The sequence below is a fragment of the Pinus tabuliformis genome, chromosome Q (assembly GCF_031772625.1).
Source record: "Pinus tabuliformis cultivar Carrire ecotype Pingquan chromosome Q, CPIR1, whole genome shotgun sequence".
Classification (NCBI taxonomy): domain Eukaryota; kingdom Viridiplantae; phylum Streptophyta; class Pinopsida; order Pinales; family Pinaceae; genus Pinus; species Pinus tabuliformis.
Window position 1 is genome coordinate 330134495 of NC_142296.1, and position 18830 is coordinate 330153324.

The window sequence follows — 18830 nt, forward strand, 5'->3', positions numbered from 1 at the left end:
TATTATCTTGCTACAATGCCACATTTCTATATTAAGACTTCATCCCATATATATCTCTTTCCAAAAGAAACAAAATTCACATAAAACTCTCTAAACTTACATGCACAATCCTCTATTTATTAAAATGTGATGTACTCTTTTATTGTTGAGTGTCATGTCTAATGCTCTATGCATTAAATTGTGATGTACTTTTTCTTAGTTAAAGTGTCATGTCTATTGTGTTTTTATTATATTTATAATAACATAATTGATAATTAAAGTTTCTATGCTATATTGTACAATAAATTTGTGATTAGTTATTTATACAAAATTTATAATAATACCTATTATGTTTTTTATAATATTTTTATTTTATTTTAACATTTTTTAAAATTCACTTTCTCATAATTAAATGAATATAAAGTTTTTTAATATAATAATTTTTTTTTTCCTTTTTCATAGTTAACAATAACATGCAAATCTCAAAATTATTATAATATTTTAATATATTATAATTTTTATATTAAAATATAGTGAAAAACATTTACATATTATTTCATATCAACATAATCATATATCATGATTCTTAACTCAATAAAATATTTATAAAAATAATAATTTATATTAATACAATAATTATAAAATGATCATATTTTAACTTTTTTTCTCCATAAATTAAAAATGAGTTTACACTAACACTATATATATATATATATTATAAAATAATAATTTTCCATTAATACTATGAATAACTAATTACAAGGTTACTATGCTTAATCAACATTTATAATCTTATCGTTTTGGAATTGCCAACCCCATGTATGACTTGTAGATGTTATCTCCCATAATTATCCTCCAATTTTCCAATAATATGACTTGCAGTGGAAATCCTTCCGTTGGAATTCTTATCTCCTATCATAACGTATGGGCTCTGTATGACTTGTAAATGTTATCTCCCATAATTATCCTCCAATTTTCCAATAATATGACTTGAAGTGGAAATCCTTCTCCATTGGAATTCTTATCTCCTATCATAACGTATGGGCTCTGTCTGACTTGTAGTTGTTATCTATCATCATACACGTGGGTCCTCTGTTCCCATCTGGATCCCATTTATAGTTTGGGCTCTGTCATCGATAATCATACACAGTGGTCCTCTCATACCATCCGGATCTCATAGGTTGTTTTTATTAATGCAATGTCCACCCAATGATTTCGTCGTAGCCGTACTTCCTGCATGTGAAATTTAATTTGGATAGAAATGTCTAATCACAGTCACAGTTTTTATGGACGCAACAATGTCCATTTCAGTTAATTCCTTCCAGCTGTCCTCCATGTGATCCGCGTGTAATTGGGTTTGGAACATCTAATTCCACACTAACTATGTTGCAGCTACTTCCCCTTCCCAATCCCAAATTCCCAATTCTAGTCAAGATCACCGTGAATGGAATGAAAGTTTTGTGATGAGAATCAGTTCGAACGCATGCATGGTGAATGGTCAATTCAAGCAACTGCCGGTCTGTCCTACTCGGCTTCATCATCATCTCCTCCCGCGTTCCGTTTTTAGCAGAATTGTCCCCATTTTCTCTCTATAAATACAAACTCATCATAATTGGAGGAATATTAATCGAAGCATTCGGAGAATTTCGCTATTGCAGAAACCAAAACCAAAATTGGCGATGGGGTCACAAGGGCAACCAGAGGAAGGCTTCAACAAGTGCGTTCTGGTGACTGGAGGCGCTGGTTTCATCGGAAGCCACACCGCCCTGCAGCTCCTCGAGGATGGCTACGAGGTTTATATCATCGACAATTTAGATAACTCTGTTGAAGAAGCAGTGAACAGAGTGAGGGATTTAGTTGATCAGCGCTTCCGCCAAAATCTTCACTTTTTTCTGGTATGCAATTTCATCCTGTGCCAAAATTTAGCTCAGCTTGCGAGTTGCATTTCGCATGTATTTTCAATTAATTGTTGATGTTTTGCCATTCGTTTATATTTTTTGTTGGTTGGTTTCAAATGGTCCAGAACATCTCTCTGGCATTCTTGCATTGGTGGATAGGGTTGTTAAATTATAGTATCAGGGTACCCGCCCGGGTTCAATTTGATGGAATTGATATGCATGGGATCTATTTGAAAAACCTGGGATGCATAAGAACTGTTTGGAAAACCTGGGATGCAGGGGAACTGTTCGATAAACTCTCTGAATAGGATGCATGTCTAATGTTTGATAACATTTCTGAATGGGATGTATATGAACTGTTTAATAAAATTTCTGGAAGGCTGCACCGACTAGAAGCTAAATTTGTGAATTGGTAGATCTCTTTGAAAAGAATGTGGTGGTTTAGTCTCCTTTTCCAACTGTTCTTCTGAATCTGAATAAGGATCTAAGGGTTTCTAATAGGCTGGCAAAAGTATAGGAGCTAAAGTTTGTTCGCTAATTTCATTGATGTCATGAAATGACATTCTTTGTATTCCGAAATATTTTCTGCACGCCATACTAGGCAGTTTATTTTGAGTACTAATTATACCATTAGTGATCTCTCGAAGGTGCACAGGAGTAAGTATGACATTGTAGCTTTTGTATAGTTATCCTCAATTGAAGAGACATTAGATGTTTTAAGATTCAGGCAGATAGATATTCGTCATGCTGTACCTCATTTAAGTATGCTCCCGCATTGATAAATCAAGCAGATAGAAATGTAATAATCCCTTTTCCAATTGATATTGCAATATTTTCCCTTAAAATCATAATGGGTTGTGGCATCCAGACAATTCCATAATGATATAAGCTTAGGTGAAATTATGTTTGGTTGAACAAACATCTAATTTCATGGCTCCTTAAATAGATTTTTTGGTGGCAGGCAAGCTCTCCCTCCCTGCTGAAAATATAGAGGCAGGGCAGCCACAAATGCAATGCCTTGGCCAGACAGTATTCGATGTTCCTTAATGATGAATGGATTTCTGGTGGTAGGTAAGCCCTATCTTCCTACTACTGCAGAGACATGACCACCCATGGATGCAATGGCCTTGACCTGACCGTATTCAAGGTTCAGCAGAGTTGGTGCAAAATAAATTATTTTCCTTACACCTGTTATCTGTTCAACACTGGTTTCACCTATGTTTCCATTATTATGTTAATTTATAGTCCTAACTTATATATATATAGAGAGAGAGAGAGATAGAACCTGAATATGAATATAATAATATAACATTAATATACATAATTATTCATGGTTGAGCTAAGAAATCAATCGCTTCAACTTCGTACGCCACTCAGATCAGTCTTCAGACAGGTTGATTCAGGTTTAAGCACATCCATGGAGAATTATTTCAGTCTTCAGGTTTTCGGCAGTGGCTTGTATTTCAGGCACAGGCATAGACTGCATTGCTTCAGGCAAAGGCACAGACTGTATGCTTTTTCAGCTTCCTTTGGTGTTTAGGCGTGTTTAGGCACAGAGACGACAGTCGCTTTAGCAGCAAAAACAAGGGAGATTGTATTGGGAGCATTGACAAGAATGTATGACATTTGAAGATATCACTTTTTTATTTTACGTTAATTTACTTTTATATAACCCAAAGAAGTCATGTTTAAAAAATGAATTCCTATAAAACACTATGATTTCAGTTGGAGGTTTTGAAATTTGACGAATTTTTAACTTCAACAGAACAACTTGGTAAGCACGGTGACAGAGCGCAAGTCCTTAGATGATCTGACTTATCTTTCGTATTTTCTTAAAATATATCCTTATTCATAAATTCTTAAGGCTTGTCTTGCTGTGGTTTCTGGGAAGATTCACTTTTTATATAGATTATTTTAACTAGTTGTACCTTTCACCTCCTTTGGATTGCATTGATTTCAACAAAAAGTCATGATGCTTGAATTCTGGAGATTGAACTGTGTGTAAGTTTTGTGAAATGTCTGTAAATTAGTTGTATTTATTTTTAAGAAGAATCACTTATATATTTGAATATATATTAAATTCTGGTTAGGGTGTAATGATAGAAAATTGGTACTTAAAATGACAGGAATAATCAAACTGAACTGTGCTTATGATTGCAGGGAGATCTTTGCAACAAAGAGGATGTAGAGAAGGTTTTTTCATTGGCCAAGTAAGTAGATTGTTTGGTTATGCATGTTACATTCTGCATTCTAGATACTGAATCAAATGTTATATGTTTATTGTTGTTATTTTAATGTTCTATATTTGTTTCTTGGGTACAAAATGTTCTGAATCATTCCTTTACATATGTCATTTGTATGCCCTCTTTTTTGCCATCTGTAGCTTTCTTTTCTTTCAAGATTGCTTAGGTCATAATTTCTGTTTCATCATCAACAATTCAGTATGTTGATCAGCACCAGATATAAATTAGAGTTAGTTGCAGACTTTCGAAGCTTTTCCAGCTTTAGGCTACTTACTATGATGGTTGACTTGTTGATGATTGGTTCTCTGTTCTTGCTTTTGTGTATTATCCTTCCATTTCTTGCACCAGAACCTTTACAAGCAGTAAATTATTTTATCTTATTAGAAGTTTCTTTATCATGATGCAGATTCGATGCTGTGATACATTTTGCTGGATTGAAGGCTGTTGGAGAAAGTGTAGCAATTCCATTACGTTATTACAAGAACAATCTAGTTGGCACTCTGAACCTATATGAGATTATGGCCAAACATGGTTGCAAAAAGGTAATTATAAACCTTGCAACTGATAATGAATTTTATAATTATGTATATCATAGAACTGTGTCAATGTAGAGGCATGATAGTAGAGTTATCAAATATCAAGGCAGCATTTGAGGTTTTTTAATTGATAAAATCATCATTGTGATATTCTATCTGATTTGGTACAAGTACATGAATCACTTTGCAATTATTTTTCAAAGAGGGTATTATAAAACCAATTTGACTAGAGAATATTTCTCAAAAATCTACATTGTTTGGCCTAGATCTAAATAAGTCATCTATATGGTTAAAATGGCATGATTTTTTTGTGATACCTGATTCACTATATGAAATATGCAATGGTATGGGTTTTCAAAATACTTGTGTTTCATGGCAGACAAGCACAGAAATTCCTGATTTTAAGCAAATTTGTCATCTGTTTTGATTGTGTGAAAGTTGCATGTTTAATTTGATGTAGAAGCTTAATATATTCTGTTATTTCTGCTAATTAAGATGTGTAGCATCTTCCAATTCTTCCCTAGTGGCATAATAATTGGGTCAATAGAAAAAATGAAAATAAGGAAGAATAACATCTTTGTTCAGTGTTGCTCTGAGATCAATATATAAAATGTTTTCATTGAAGCTGATGTAACTGAGTAAGATAGTTGGGGATTATTGTGATCCATTTTAGTATGCATACAAAGATATGGGTATCGGTGTTGTCTGCTGCTCAGTTATGTATTATTGTGATCAATTTTGGTATGCATACAAGGATATGGGTATTTATGTTGTGTGCTGTTAAGTTATGGACACTACTAGATGTTAATTTCATAAATTATTTAGTAATTTAACTTGAAGCGTAATCACGTTTTACTTAAATATGTTCATCAGATGGTTTTTTCATCATCAGCTACAGTTTATGGCCAACCCAAGGTGATTCCTTGTGTAGAAGACTTTCAACTTTCTGCAATGAATCCATATGGACGCACCAAGGTCTGCTGTTCAACTTGATGTGCACATCAATAGTTATATCTCCATATCGTGTTTTTCAGTTGCTGAGTGCCATTGCTATTTTAATAACTATTAATCTTTTCTGAGTAGATTCTTGCATCTTTTTCTGTTAAAAATAATTCCGTTTTTAGTGGTCAGATGGACCATGTAGCTACAGACATTAATACCTTTTCCATCTGTTTCTTCAGCTCTTCCTTGAAGAGATAGCCCGTGATATTTATAAGGCAGATCCAGATTGGAGAATAATTTTGCTGAGGTACTTCAACCCAGTTGGAGCTCACCCAAGTGGCCAGATTGGTGAAGATCCAAAGGGAATTCCAAATAACCTCATGCCTTTCATCCAACAAGTGGCTGTGGGTAGGCAACCAGTGCTGAACGTATATGGTAATGATTACCAAACAAAGGATGGCACAGCGGTATGATAGAATACTATCTTCAATATCCGATGCTATTGTAAATTTTTATAGAGATGCTAGTTTTTTTTTAGATAACATAAAAATTTGTGGTTTTGGATCTACACACACGAACTTACTAGGAGCATATGACCTTTCCCAGAATTTTCATGTTAGCATGTGCAAGAGTCAATCTCTTAGGAGAATTTATGAGAATATTATAGATTAGCACATATTGATTTTGAAACTCAGTACTTCCTACTTACTGAACATTGATACCTGGATAGCTTTAAGAGACCATTTTATAGGTCATAGATCTTTGAACCTATTGCTTTTGAAGCTTGCATATGCTTCTGACTCTTGTCAGCCTTCTTTATTATGCTACTTTGACTTCTCACTCATTTATCTGTTTAAGCATTTTAGATTGTCTATTTGCAGTCATTTATTTTGTTTCTACTGCACTTGCAATGTTATTAGGTTCGAGATTACATTCATGTGGTAGACTTGGCTGATGGTCACATTTCTGCGCTTCAGAAGCTATTTAAAACAAGTGACATAGGTAAGTTTCTCTCAAGTATCATGATTGATATTCCTGCCATAAATTTCGATCACATGATAGGGAGATTTCAAAATTGTTTTGAGTGACAATGTATCTTTTCTATGCCGTAAAAAAAGGGCTTGTATAGCTTTTGTGTAATGATTCCTTTTTTTTTATTATTATAGTTATTTTAGCTGTCCGATATGAAGAATTTATTGATATTCTAACATTCCAATATGTACATATTAGTATTGTCAGTGATCAAGGAATATATGGGAAAATTTAAATAGTTTTTTCAGGTATTAGATACGAATTTTCTTCTTATCCTTAAAGTTTGCACTTTTGCAGTTGTCTTTGTAGGATGAAATATGTTCCAGACAATGTTTTTCTTGGACAGTCCTGATATTCAGTTATGTAATATATAGCTGATGTATTTTTACATTTTTTGATATGCTAGAGGGTATGAAAAGAAATCCAATGCTTATGATAATGTTAAGATGATCCATAAACGACTATATTTTAGTCTATGTGAGCCTCACCTTTGGTACTGTTGGGACCATTGCATAGTATAGTTTTGCTGGGTCCATTCTTCTTGAAGTATATAGTAGGAATGAATTTTGCCATACAGAAATGGATGTATTTGACCTCAACTTATCTTCTCAATTATGAGACCAATTGGAATTGTCTAGCCATTTCAGATTGTTTGATAGTTGCTATACTGCGTTCAATCTAATCATATTATTTCTTATGCTCTACTGTGATGCGTATTGTCTAAGAAAACAGATCAATCATGTAGAGAGATGGCTTCCAATATTTCCGTTATTTTTATTTTTCACAAATTTGAAGAGCATGTCTAACAGATTCTTGTGTTGTTTCAGGTTGTACAGCTTATAATTTAGGCACTGGACGTGGTACCTCTGTTCTTGAAATGGTGGCTGCATTTGAGAAGGCATCAGGAAAGGTAACTCTACATTCTACCCGTAAAGTTGCTTCCTCTCAAACTAATTTGTAGCTGTGGTTCCTTCTTCTGTCTGTCTGACAGTCTTTAGGGTTTTGATAAACCACAGAGGCATTCATTGTGATACAATGTAATTATCTTTTGACTGCCTAAGTTCAAGATTGTTGTGTGTGACATACAATCTGTTTTCAATGACAGAGCATTCCTCTCAAATTCTGTCCAAGGCGGCCAGGAGATGCTACAGCTGTTTATGCCTCTACAGAGAAGGCTGAACGTGAATTGGATTGGAAGTAAGTTTACCGTTATCTATGTCTCTTTCAGTGCAAACATTTAAGGTCAATATATATGTATTCGAGTTTCCCAGTGGTTCACAGGTCACTCAGCTATTTCTGAATCAATTCCGAAGTGGAAAAATGCATGTTGCAACTACTTATAAACCCAACCCTATGAACTGACCTCATTTTGTTGTGGAACAATTGCACAATATATTTTTGGCATATGACATTTTTTGAGCTTTAAACCCAAATTAATCTGTATTATTGCAGGGCTAAATATGGGATAGAAGAAATGTGTAGAGATCAGTGGAATTGGGCAAGACAAAACCCATGGGGTTACATTCTCCCCGAGAGTGCAGATTGATATGTACATGAGTTCTGCTAAATCAAAATAGAATTTGTTATATTCACATATTAGGCCTTTAGTTTATCTGTTCATGCTAGATTAAAGAGAAATGAAATATATTTGGAGTAAAAATAACTACTGCTTGGTGGTTATAGCCAAGATTATATCCAATATGTAAATGGAATGCATGTATAATCTAATTATTCTAGCCAATGGACATTACTCTGTCTCAGCTGGTCATGATCCTTTAATAAAATGTCTCAGTTTGGATTGGAACAAAAGTTTCCCTCCACTTTTCTCCTATAGCATCCAAATACATATTTTAAAGTGGCTGGCTCCATCATGCCAGCATATCTGCCCTCTTTATCTTTCATGTTACAGCATTCTACGTTTCACCATTTTGTGAGTTTTTTCATACAATTCATTTACTATTAGAACGTAATGGAGCTCTTAACCAATCACAAAAAGAATTAGTTGTGAAGGCAATGTATCTTGTTGATAAGAAATACACAACACCACTTGCCAGGAAAATTCTTTTTGGTATCTTGAAAACTCACATGCAATAGTATCGCGTGTGTAGAAAATAAAAATTTAAATCTACAAGACATATCACTATAAAATAGGTTGCTCCATAACTTGTGGCGTGTGATTCAAAACGTCATGATGTCATAAGTAAGCTGACACACATCCTTCCTTCAGACAGTTTGAGTTGATTTTTTTCTTTAAAAAGAAATTTGCAAGATTAACATTCTGCGGACTTGAATTCACTTGGATGTCCTGCATTTTTATATGATACGAACAAGATGAGAAGATGATAATTTTGTGATTAATAAAACTAGAATTCAGGCTGTTATATGCATCTTTGATATGAACAAGATTAGAAGAAGATGAAACAAAGGAATGAAACCTAAATAGTCCACCTACAACTATTTCTTGCTTGCTTATAAGAATTGATTAATTCGGGGAACTAAGGAAAAAAACTGGAGATGCTCAACCCTTAGATGGTTTTCCTTGGCGAAGGAAGAAGATTATTATATGTGAAATAAAGTACCCCCCTCTTTATATAAGCGTGAGGATGTCAAACATGTTTATTTTGGCTATGGTGAGAATCCACGTTCTTTTGAAAAGAAATATAAACGCTTGGCTTGGGTGAGATTCTATGTTTCTATTTCCATTGCAGTCGATATTTGAAGGTTGCTTGAAATGGTTTCTTCTCTTATTGAGTCATCCATCTATCTTCAAAATGAGGCATTTCCAAAGATTAGTGTATTTATGGACAAATTTACATAACTTGTTTCCCCTTATCTGGTTAGTGGAGTTAGTAAATAGCAAACAATGTATGATTTATTGAGAAATAACTGCCCAAGAGGTAAATTTCAATCTTTCAATTTCTCCTAAGATTTATATTAATTTTCAACCTCTCATAAGACCATTTCCAATATTTACAAATGGCTTCACGAGCGTCCTAGTAATTTTGAACATGCTATTAGTTGGAATTCTTGCACAACTTTAGTGTTTAAGATTGACTAAGATTGACTAGGTGTTTTCTAAGATAGGTATTTCCATGAGTTTGTTTTATAGGCACATGTGGATTGAAGGGTTAACCCAGGGCCTATCACTTCTCCTTGGGGGTTGGAAACACTTAATAGGGTTATCCATCTGGCATAAGAAAGAGAACACTTATATGGGACTTGGTCTAGTTAGATATTTGAAGGTGATCTTTATTGGTTGTGCCCCTAACGTCAAGTATGGTCTATTATGATGCATCCATGGTTTTCTTTACTCGATGATTGTTGATTTGCAATTGACCTTGAGGAGGTTTTGTTGGGTGGTTCTCATCTTAGCAGTAGAGGCTTCTTGAGGTGATTGCCCCACCTCCTTAGCAGAGTAGCAAAGGCCATACTATCTAGTGCAGAGAGATAAATTTGACTTAGATGATACATCATTGCCTACCCAAAGTAGAGCATTGGGCCATTTAATGACTTCATGTGATGTTTTACACCTCGAGGGACCCCAATATGTTGAAACATTGAGCCCATGAAACTTGGTGTTAGAGATATTGATGATGCACTGAGTGGACCCAGGAATCCCCTGGGCTAGCCTTGACACCATTTGATGGGCATCAATTGCTCCAGTGCCCAAATGATGATGTTCATCCTTGATATGACAAGGGTGGGCTTGTACATCCTTGATATGACAAGGGAGGGCTTGTACCTCACCTTGGAGCCCCAATGCTTGAGCTACTTAGTGCCACCTCATCAATTTCCTTCTTTTAAGGGTGATGTAGAGTACCTTGGACATGACGTATTGGCATGGAGTGACTTTGATGGCTTGCACACGATCCTTGAGATGCATCTTGGAGTATGGAGCACCCATTAGCCCTCATCTCACCTTTTGTTGGCTTATTGGGCTAATTTGGAGGATGGTGTCATGCTTTAGGAGCATTTATTCTCATGTGTGGACTTTTATGTCATTGTTATGTTTTTGAGCTATGAGGTTGGCTTATAACCTCTTTCTTGTGGAACACTTAAACTTGTCAATAGGGATTCTTAGTTGTTTTACTTCTAAAATGAGTGGGAGAAGACTCATATAAATAGAGCACCCCCCTCATTTTTCTTTTCATCATCACTTACATGTAATTCAGCTTCTTCTAGAATGATTGCATAGTTGTTTCTTTTTTGTTACATTGGGCATAATGGGACCTTTTGGATGTGACTTTTTATTGGAAGAGGTTTCTTCTTGGAGACATTATTCTAGGATTGGAGTAAGTGCTCTTGTGGAAGATCTTGTAAGTTTATTGTTGATCATCGTTAGTTTGCATGTTTTCATGTTTAAAGTAGGGTTTCTCTTGTTGCATGACCAGTGCTTATCAGTGTTGAAATTTTGCTTCATAATTGCATGCAAAATTGTCTTCATCAAAGCCTATACGGAAACTCTTTATGTGCATACCTTATAATTAATTTCTCCCCTCATAAGAATAATAGTTATGGTTTTAGAAGTGGATACCCTAAAGCATCCCCTCTTTACTCATGCATTGTCCTTCCTTGTTATTTTGTGCCATAAAGACTCCATTAGCCCTTGTAGGATAAGGCATTGGTCTAAAAATGTGTTGGTCACCCCAACATTAAATAAAAACCTTTATAATCTTCTCTTTCCTATATAGTTAGGGTAACCACTAGGGTTTGCGATCTTATTTATGTGTAAAAAGTGTTGTTTTATTACTTAACAATGGCCCTAAATTGTAGGTTAGTCTCTATAAGCCATTTTAAAAGCAAAATCTAACATAGTGAGTAGTCATACAAACCCTTGAAGGGTTGATGAGGTTAGTCTCTATAAACCATTTTAAAAGAAAAAGCTAACATAATGAGTAGTCATACAAACCCTTGAAGGGTTGATGCCATCCTCCTTTCTTGTTGTTTATGCATAACTAATAGCCCTAAAGCTATTTTCTTTCGTCATTCCTAGTCTCTATTTGAAACCCTTGCTCCTTTATTATTGAACATCAATTGAAGTGTTTTTCTTAGGTTGTTATATGTCATTGCATGCCCTCTTATCGAATTTTATTCAATCCCTAACTTATAGCAGCCCTCTCATTGGTGAAATTTTAGAGTGCTTGAAACCTAGCATTGAATACATGGGTCATATTTGTCCTTTCCAAGCCCTCTATACATCCTTAGACCTTCAAAAACAAGTCACCTTAAGCCTTAGTATTCAAATACCTTATATGTGATTTTAGGGAAACCTCACTTATGGTTGAAATCCCACTAAAGAGCAGGAGGAAGGTTGTCGAGGTGATAATAGAAATTCTTCTTCAATTTTGCTAAAAGGTCTAGTCCCTCGCCTAGTGAGGCCTTACACTAGGCCTACTAGATTTTATGGCAATGGGAATTTAAAAACTTAAAATTTAGTCTTGGGTGTCTACAACTTGAGAATTTCCCTGGAACAAGACCATTTTCTATGATAAGATATCTACTCCTAAAAAGGTGTTTGCCTGGGTTATGGCCATTTACTCCCTTCTACAATCATCAGAATCTACCTGAGCTCCCTGAATAATAAGTGTAAAAGAAATTGACCCCTCTATCTCATGGGCCTATTTTGATGGCGCCTCACTTGAGAATGACTCATGCGGTGGTGGAGCTTTTCTATTCCTAAATGCTTCTCAGTCCTTTAAATCCCAAATTGCACTGGGAAGAGGAACTAATAATTATGTTGAACTCGTGGCTTTGAATACCTCCTTTTTGCTTCTGAAAAAGGGTGGAAGGAAATAAATATTTTTGGGGATTCTATGACAATTGTGAATTAGCTCAATGAAGTCCATAGATGCCATAAACACACACAACAACCTATTATTGATGAGGTTTTGTGTACCAAACATACTTTTGACTATATTTCATGTTGCCACATATACAAGGAGTGAAACATCAAAGCAGACAAACTCTCTAAGGAAGGTGCCACACACCTTCTAGGATTTTGGAGGATTGATGAACAACTAGAAGAAAGTTCACATATTTTCTTTCATAGGCCTTTCAACGAAGGCATACTATAGCAACAGTAATACTTTGAAATATGTTTTATATATGTTTGTAGGACTTGATACTATGGGGTTTTCATATGTATTTTGATATGTTATGTTAAATGTATGATTGATGAACAATTCTTATTAGTTGAGCAATTATCATGTTTTTTCTTATATTATGCACGTTGTTACAACAGACTGACATTAAGTTTATGGGCAATATATTGCCATATTTTGATCAAAACAACGTTGGCTAGTATGTCTAGAATGCGCCAAGTGCATCAAATGTAATGTTTCATCTTTTAATGAAAATTACGATATTTTTCTGCAAAAAAGAAAAGAAAAGAAAAAAAAGACTCGAGAAATTTTGGAAATAAATCAATGAAGCTCATTTGTAATTATATTTTACTCCTCTTTCATAGTCATTATTTATTGCTTTACATAACATGTAATGTTAATAGGGATGATTTACATAATTTATTTGATGAAATAAATAGATAATCAACATAAATAATAAAATCTTTGTCAACATAAATTATACTATGGAGAAATTAGATGTGGCATACATTATTTGCCAAAGAAATTAGACATGGATTCAGAAACATTTTGTTTGTGGCATGTGTTTGAAAACTACATGTTTGTAAGGTGAGTGCATCTAACAATGATATGTATGTGATATGTGTTTTTAAGGGTTTGTGTGCTAGATAAGAAACAATTGTTTCTTGACATTCCTTTAGCATAATTAGAGACTAAACCTATTGGAAAAAATGGGCTTACAATCATGATGGAGGAGGATATGGAACACTCAAACACACTTCTAATGGCACCACGAACTTGGAAAAAGTAGTTCGTATTGTGACAATGGTCAAATTGAAGACATATGTCATAGAAATAACATCAATTTGCTATGACACATTATGCATGCATTTAAGGGTATCTAATGTATGGGAATGTCAAATTTTGACTCCTGAGATTATGGTAGAGGAGAGCATTAACAAGAGAGAATGCAAAATTCAAATCATGGACTCAATTTGAACTTGATAGTTTGTATCCCAACTTCTATGCCCTCACACATGGAATTTATAAACGTGTCCCAAGCTTGTCTCTATGATTTTGCTTTCAACAATATATGGTCTAGTTATGGTCACTTGTGTAGATAATCATGGATTTTATGAATTTCAATGGTTTTAGGTACAAACTCCCAACATAAAGGAAATTTCATGTCAAGAGTTTTTAAATTTGAATGGTTCAAGATATAAACTCCCAACTTGAGGAAATTCATGTTGTAGAGATGCTACCAAATTAATAACATCAAATAGGAATGATGGGATATATTAGCCTAATGTTCCTTGCTTTGATGGTTCACTACCATTTCAAGTCACTCATTAGTCTAATAGTATGTAGGATCTCTACATGAAGGACAAACACAGTGTCATTAGGAATAGGACTTGTGACACATTTTTTTCACATTTCAAGCTTACTATTAAGCAAGAAAGAAAGCAACATAACAAGTGCCGACTTTCTTTTCAATGCCTTCACATAGCATAGAAAAATCGTAGAGATTTGAGGAAAATGTACAAGTCTCTCCATATAAATTCTACAGGTCACAAGTTATATGAAAGATGATAATCCAACACTAGAAATCAAAATTTATGGTTATTGGCATAAAGGAGAGGAATTCAAAGTGACCTTTTCCAATGCATGGTTTACGATATTACAACACAAGTGGGTAGTTAAGTTTAACTTAGTCTAGTGTTCTTTTGTACCTCGGTAATCCAAGGTCACAATCATGTATTACACATGATTGATCTCACAGTGCAACATCTTCTTAATATTCATGCAGCTTGATTTTCATTTAACACCAAATTAGTCCATGAATTTAGGTCATGATCTCTATTTCAAGAACATGGAAGATTATTCATTGGTCATCATGTGAGAAATGCTAAAGAAATTCTTCCTTTTTTTATGTTAAAGTATGTGAGAAATGTTAAAGTGAATTTTGTTCATATGTTAATATATGTCTTTTAATGTCATGCGTGATTTTCCCTTGTTGAGAGTTTTAACCACATAGATAATAGTGTCATTATCTTTAATATCTACCTTGGCAATCTTTGATGTTTCTTCTTGTTTCATCTTTAGCATGTCATTTATGCATAGCACTAAAATATTTGATTACCATAATAACAATAATTAAAGGATTTGTATCTAAAGAGTTATTTTTTTAACATTAATGTTGAGTTAGGCCATTAAAAATGGTAATATTAGTAGTTAATGAAGGAATTAAAATACATTTATATGTTGTTGATAATATATTTAATGCATTGAATTTAACATACAATTTAATATTATATAGAACTTATAATGATTTAGTGATGTTGGTTAATGCTTTATGGTTGTATTTAATATGTCATTATCTAATAAATCATTGTGATTTTTATCATGGTTATGAGTTTAGAGCTTTAAATATATTTCAATGGTAAACATCTTGTTTGACTAAAACTAAAAATCAATATGGCTCTAGCATTTATCATTTTTATTAATGAATATGAGGTTTTTGGTACTAAACCAAATCAAATTATATTAATTTCGACCAATGGTACTGATGAGGATATCAATGGTATTCACAAGTATGCAAACAACATAATTGACCCTTATCAATGGTACTCACAAGTATGCAAGCAACATAATTGACCCTTTTAACAAGGGTGGATTGAAACCCAAATTACCACATGGTAATAATAATAAATAGCACAAGGCCTAAGAAAGCATTATGACAACTTTTAGTAACAATCATATTTGACAAACGTTATGCAAGGGGGGGAATGGCCCCTAAGATTTGAACATAGGTCATTGTCATGACAACTGCTCCAAGTTGTGACTAGACTACAAACCTATGGATAAACATAGGGGTGGCTTTTGATCCACTTGCATGGGCATGAATCACAAGATTAATTATTATAATCGCTCTAGGTACACTGTAAGTTTGACTAGTACCTTAAGTGAGTCTCATGGATCCAAGGAAATCCCTCATAAGGATTGAGCATTGCCCAATGGTGAAAAAATCCTTACTCTCGTTGGGTCCAACACCTTTGGATGTGTGTGGGGCTGGGGGAAAGTAGCATGTCACTTCCATTAGTAGTTTTCCTCTATTTCATTCAATTTTCTAATAAATGTTTCATTCAAATAAGTTGGTATAAACAATAATTTATCCTCAATTATTCAATATTAAGATGTGACAGTTCAATAATATAATATATATATATAGATATATATATGAAACAATTCCCTAGGGAAACCCAAGATGCTTCCACATATTTATTGGATGGTGTGTGTAGAAAATTTGTTGGCATAAACTAGTGACACCTCAGCCTTCAAAACTAATCCATGGATTTTAATCCCTGCCATTGCTACCATTGAACTCATCAACCCTTATCAAAAGAATCAAACTTACTTTGGTAGTGGGACAACATGATTCTTAATTAACCCATTGAGATACCCCTTATTGGGGCTATGTGTGTGTTTGGGTGTATTTGTAACCAATCTTTATACCTTGGATGTTGCATGAATCAAGATGGGATTAAGCATTGTTTTGATAAGTATTTCAGTGACACCTAATTCAATGCCACTCAAGAACATTTATGACTTATGAAGTTTCATGGGAATGAATAACTATCTTAAGAAGTTTGTGGCCCACAATTTTTCCATGTCATACACCCTCCTAATGTGCATCACTATAATGGAGTCTCTTTCAATTAGGAATTTGCATGACAAGAAGTCTTGAAACACATAAAACATCGAATTTTGGTTTCTCCTAACCCTACCTTAGGTATTTATTATGGATAAAGATGGCGTAGATGGTACAAAAGTTCAAGATAAGGTTGTGCCCTCTATAATATATCAAAACCAAAAAATCAAAAGTTAACCAAGTCTACTTCACTTCTAGTTCTTGACAAACCATGGGAATTTGCATTAATGGTTCCCCTTCAAATTTTACCAACACTAGTGGGGAAATAACCATATGATGGTAGATGTGAACTACATTAGCTAAATGATCATGATGATACCTTGCATGAAGATAGTTTCAATGTAGTAGATCATGCAATAATTTTTAACAAGTATAGGTGCACTTTAGTTACTATCATCTATCATATTTTACCATGACAATAGATTTCTTAGTTATTTTTGGTAGGTGTTGTGGGGATTGATAGACACCCAACTAAATATGAATACTTACATACTCAAGCAATGGACAATTTAAGGGCATAAATCACACCACAATTTAAATGTTACAATTGTTTAAACACACATCCAAAGAGATTCAATGCCAACATCATACATGTGTGGCAAATTTAAAATTTCATAGTGCATAGAAAAATAACCACTTCACCTTTTAAAGAGTGCCTTGCATTTGTTGAAAGGATCATTAACAATTCTTGGACCCATATTGATGCTAACAAGTTATAATATTTATTAACCATATCCAAAATATTAATGGTAAATTTCAAAACACTTTCCATAAGACTCAAGAAAAGCACAAGGCCATATTGTTGATAAGTAATGGAGCTAAGCTACTTGATCTTAAAACTATCATGGACAATCCATTGGAATAAATTCATCATAACAGATCTTATATTATTCTGAAACATTAGATTATGCAAGTTTAATTCCTTAGATATCATCTTTTTATCTATAGCTTATAGCTTAAATTTTAAGAAATAGCTAAAATGTGAAAATTAAAGAACGAGCACAAAATACACACCATTTACACAAATAAACACAGTATTTATCCTAGGAAACCCATATATAGGAGAAAACATAGATAGAAGGCGAGGCCTATGCTCTCCTCTCTTTTCTTTCATTATAAAAATGCACATACAAGTGAATGGGCACTCACTATGTAGTTACCTCTTAAATGGCTACTACAAAATCATCCTCCTCCTCTACTATGCTTACAAAACACTACTCATTTTTTTTCTCAGCTATAGAACAAGATACAATGCTAAATAATGGAATCCCCTTCTCCTCCTAGCAACTCGATATCTAACATAAAATCCATCTAGGGTGTAGGGTTTTGACCTCCCCAACGCTCAATTTTGATACGGTTTTGGACCTTTTGAATCTTCTCAAAATTCCACATGTGTCTAGCCCCACATGTGTTAGTAGTGGGGGGTTGACGTGGCATCCACTTGTACCACAATGGTCAACTAGGTAGGTCAACTCATTGGAGGCATAACTTTTGCATACGATCTCCTATTAAGGTGATTCTTACTATGTTGAAAAGGTTTCAATTGTCGAATATCATGTATTGGTTATATAAAAGGATCAAACCTTAAAAATTGTCATTTGATGCCTCAAAATGGCCCTGAATATTTCAGATGTTTTATGACCTCAATTTTCCAAACTAGAACTTGTCACTAAAATGGCCTTGTAAGTTTATTCCTTCAATGTTTCCACCTAGAAAGTATCAAGATAGATGATAAATGATAGTATGATACAATCTGGATCATATCTCCCCATTTAGAGAGGTTTTTTGCCCTAAAATACTGTATTGAGTGAGGTGAGAAAATTTGTCATCTACCTTCTCCCTGGGGACCATTTTGTTTTGTTCGAAGTTGTCCTTTCATCCTAATCCACCAAAGGTCATGTTTCCCCTATATTGTAGTTTTAGACTTCTTCAACAAAATTATGTCTTCTACAAACTTGGCTTGAGCATTTCGTTTTAAGTCCTCTATGGTACGTACGACTTGCACTTCCTCTTAATCCAACATGGAAGGCTCATAGCGTTTTAGATTCTCCACATTCACTACTAACTAAATGCACATGTATGGGGGTACGCTGACTCTTCAGGAATTATCTCCAACATTCTCCAATGCCTCAAAATGGTTATACCATATAGCCTTGATCTTCTTACCAAGATCCTATAGTATTTCCTTGTTCAATTGTATCCAAACTTTGTCTTCCACTTAGAATAACTTCTCATCTCTATGTTGATCACTTCTATCCTTATACTCTTTTTATGACTTATTCAAAATCTGTTATCCTTGCAAATAGATCTACCTAATATTTTCAAAAAACTTCTCTACTCTAAATCCTTCTCCTTTGACTTCTTTCCTCACTCCCTTTTTTCCATATACAACATCCAAGGGTGAAGGTGGA

At 34.2% G+C, this 18830-nt stretch overlaps 1 protein-coding gene across 1 annotated transcript; it reads left to right on the plus strand.

The window, feature by feature from the left end:
- Nucleotides 1-1117: 1117 nt before the first annotated feature.
- On the plus strand, nucleotides 1118-8459 carry LOC149219528 (bifunctional UDP-glucose 4-epimerase and UDP-xylose 4-epimerase 1-like). Its single transcript, XM_089384391.1, has 9 exons — nucleotides 1118-1874; nucleotides 4038-4087; nucleotides 4527-4662; nucleotides 5530-5631; nucleotides 5838-6065; nucleotides 6519-6600; nucleotides 7458-7540; nucleotides 7736-7827; nucleotides 8083-8459. Exons 1-9 carry the CDS (start codon nucleotides 1659-1661, stop codon nucleotides 8174-8176), a joined length of 1083 nt encoding a protein of 360 aa, XP_089240517.1. The 5' UTR covers nucleotides 1118-1658; the 3' UTR covers nucleotides 8177-8459.
- The last annotated feature ends 10371 nt before the right edge of the window (nucleotides 8460-18830 follow it).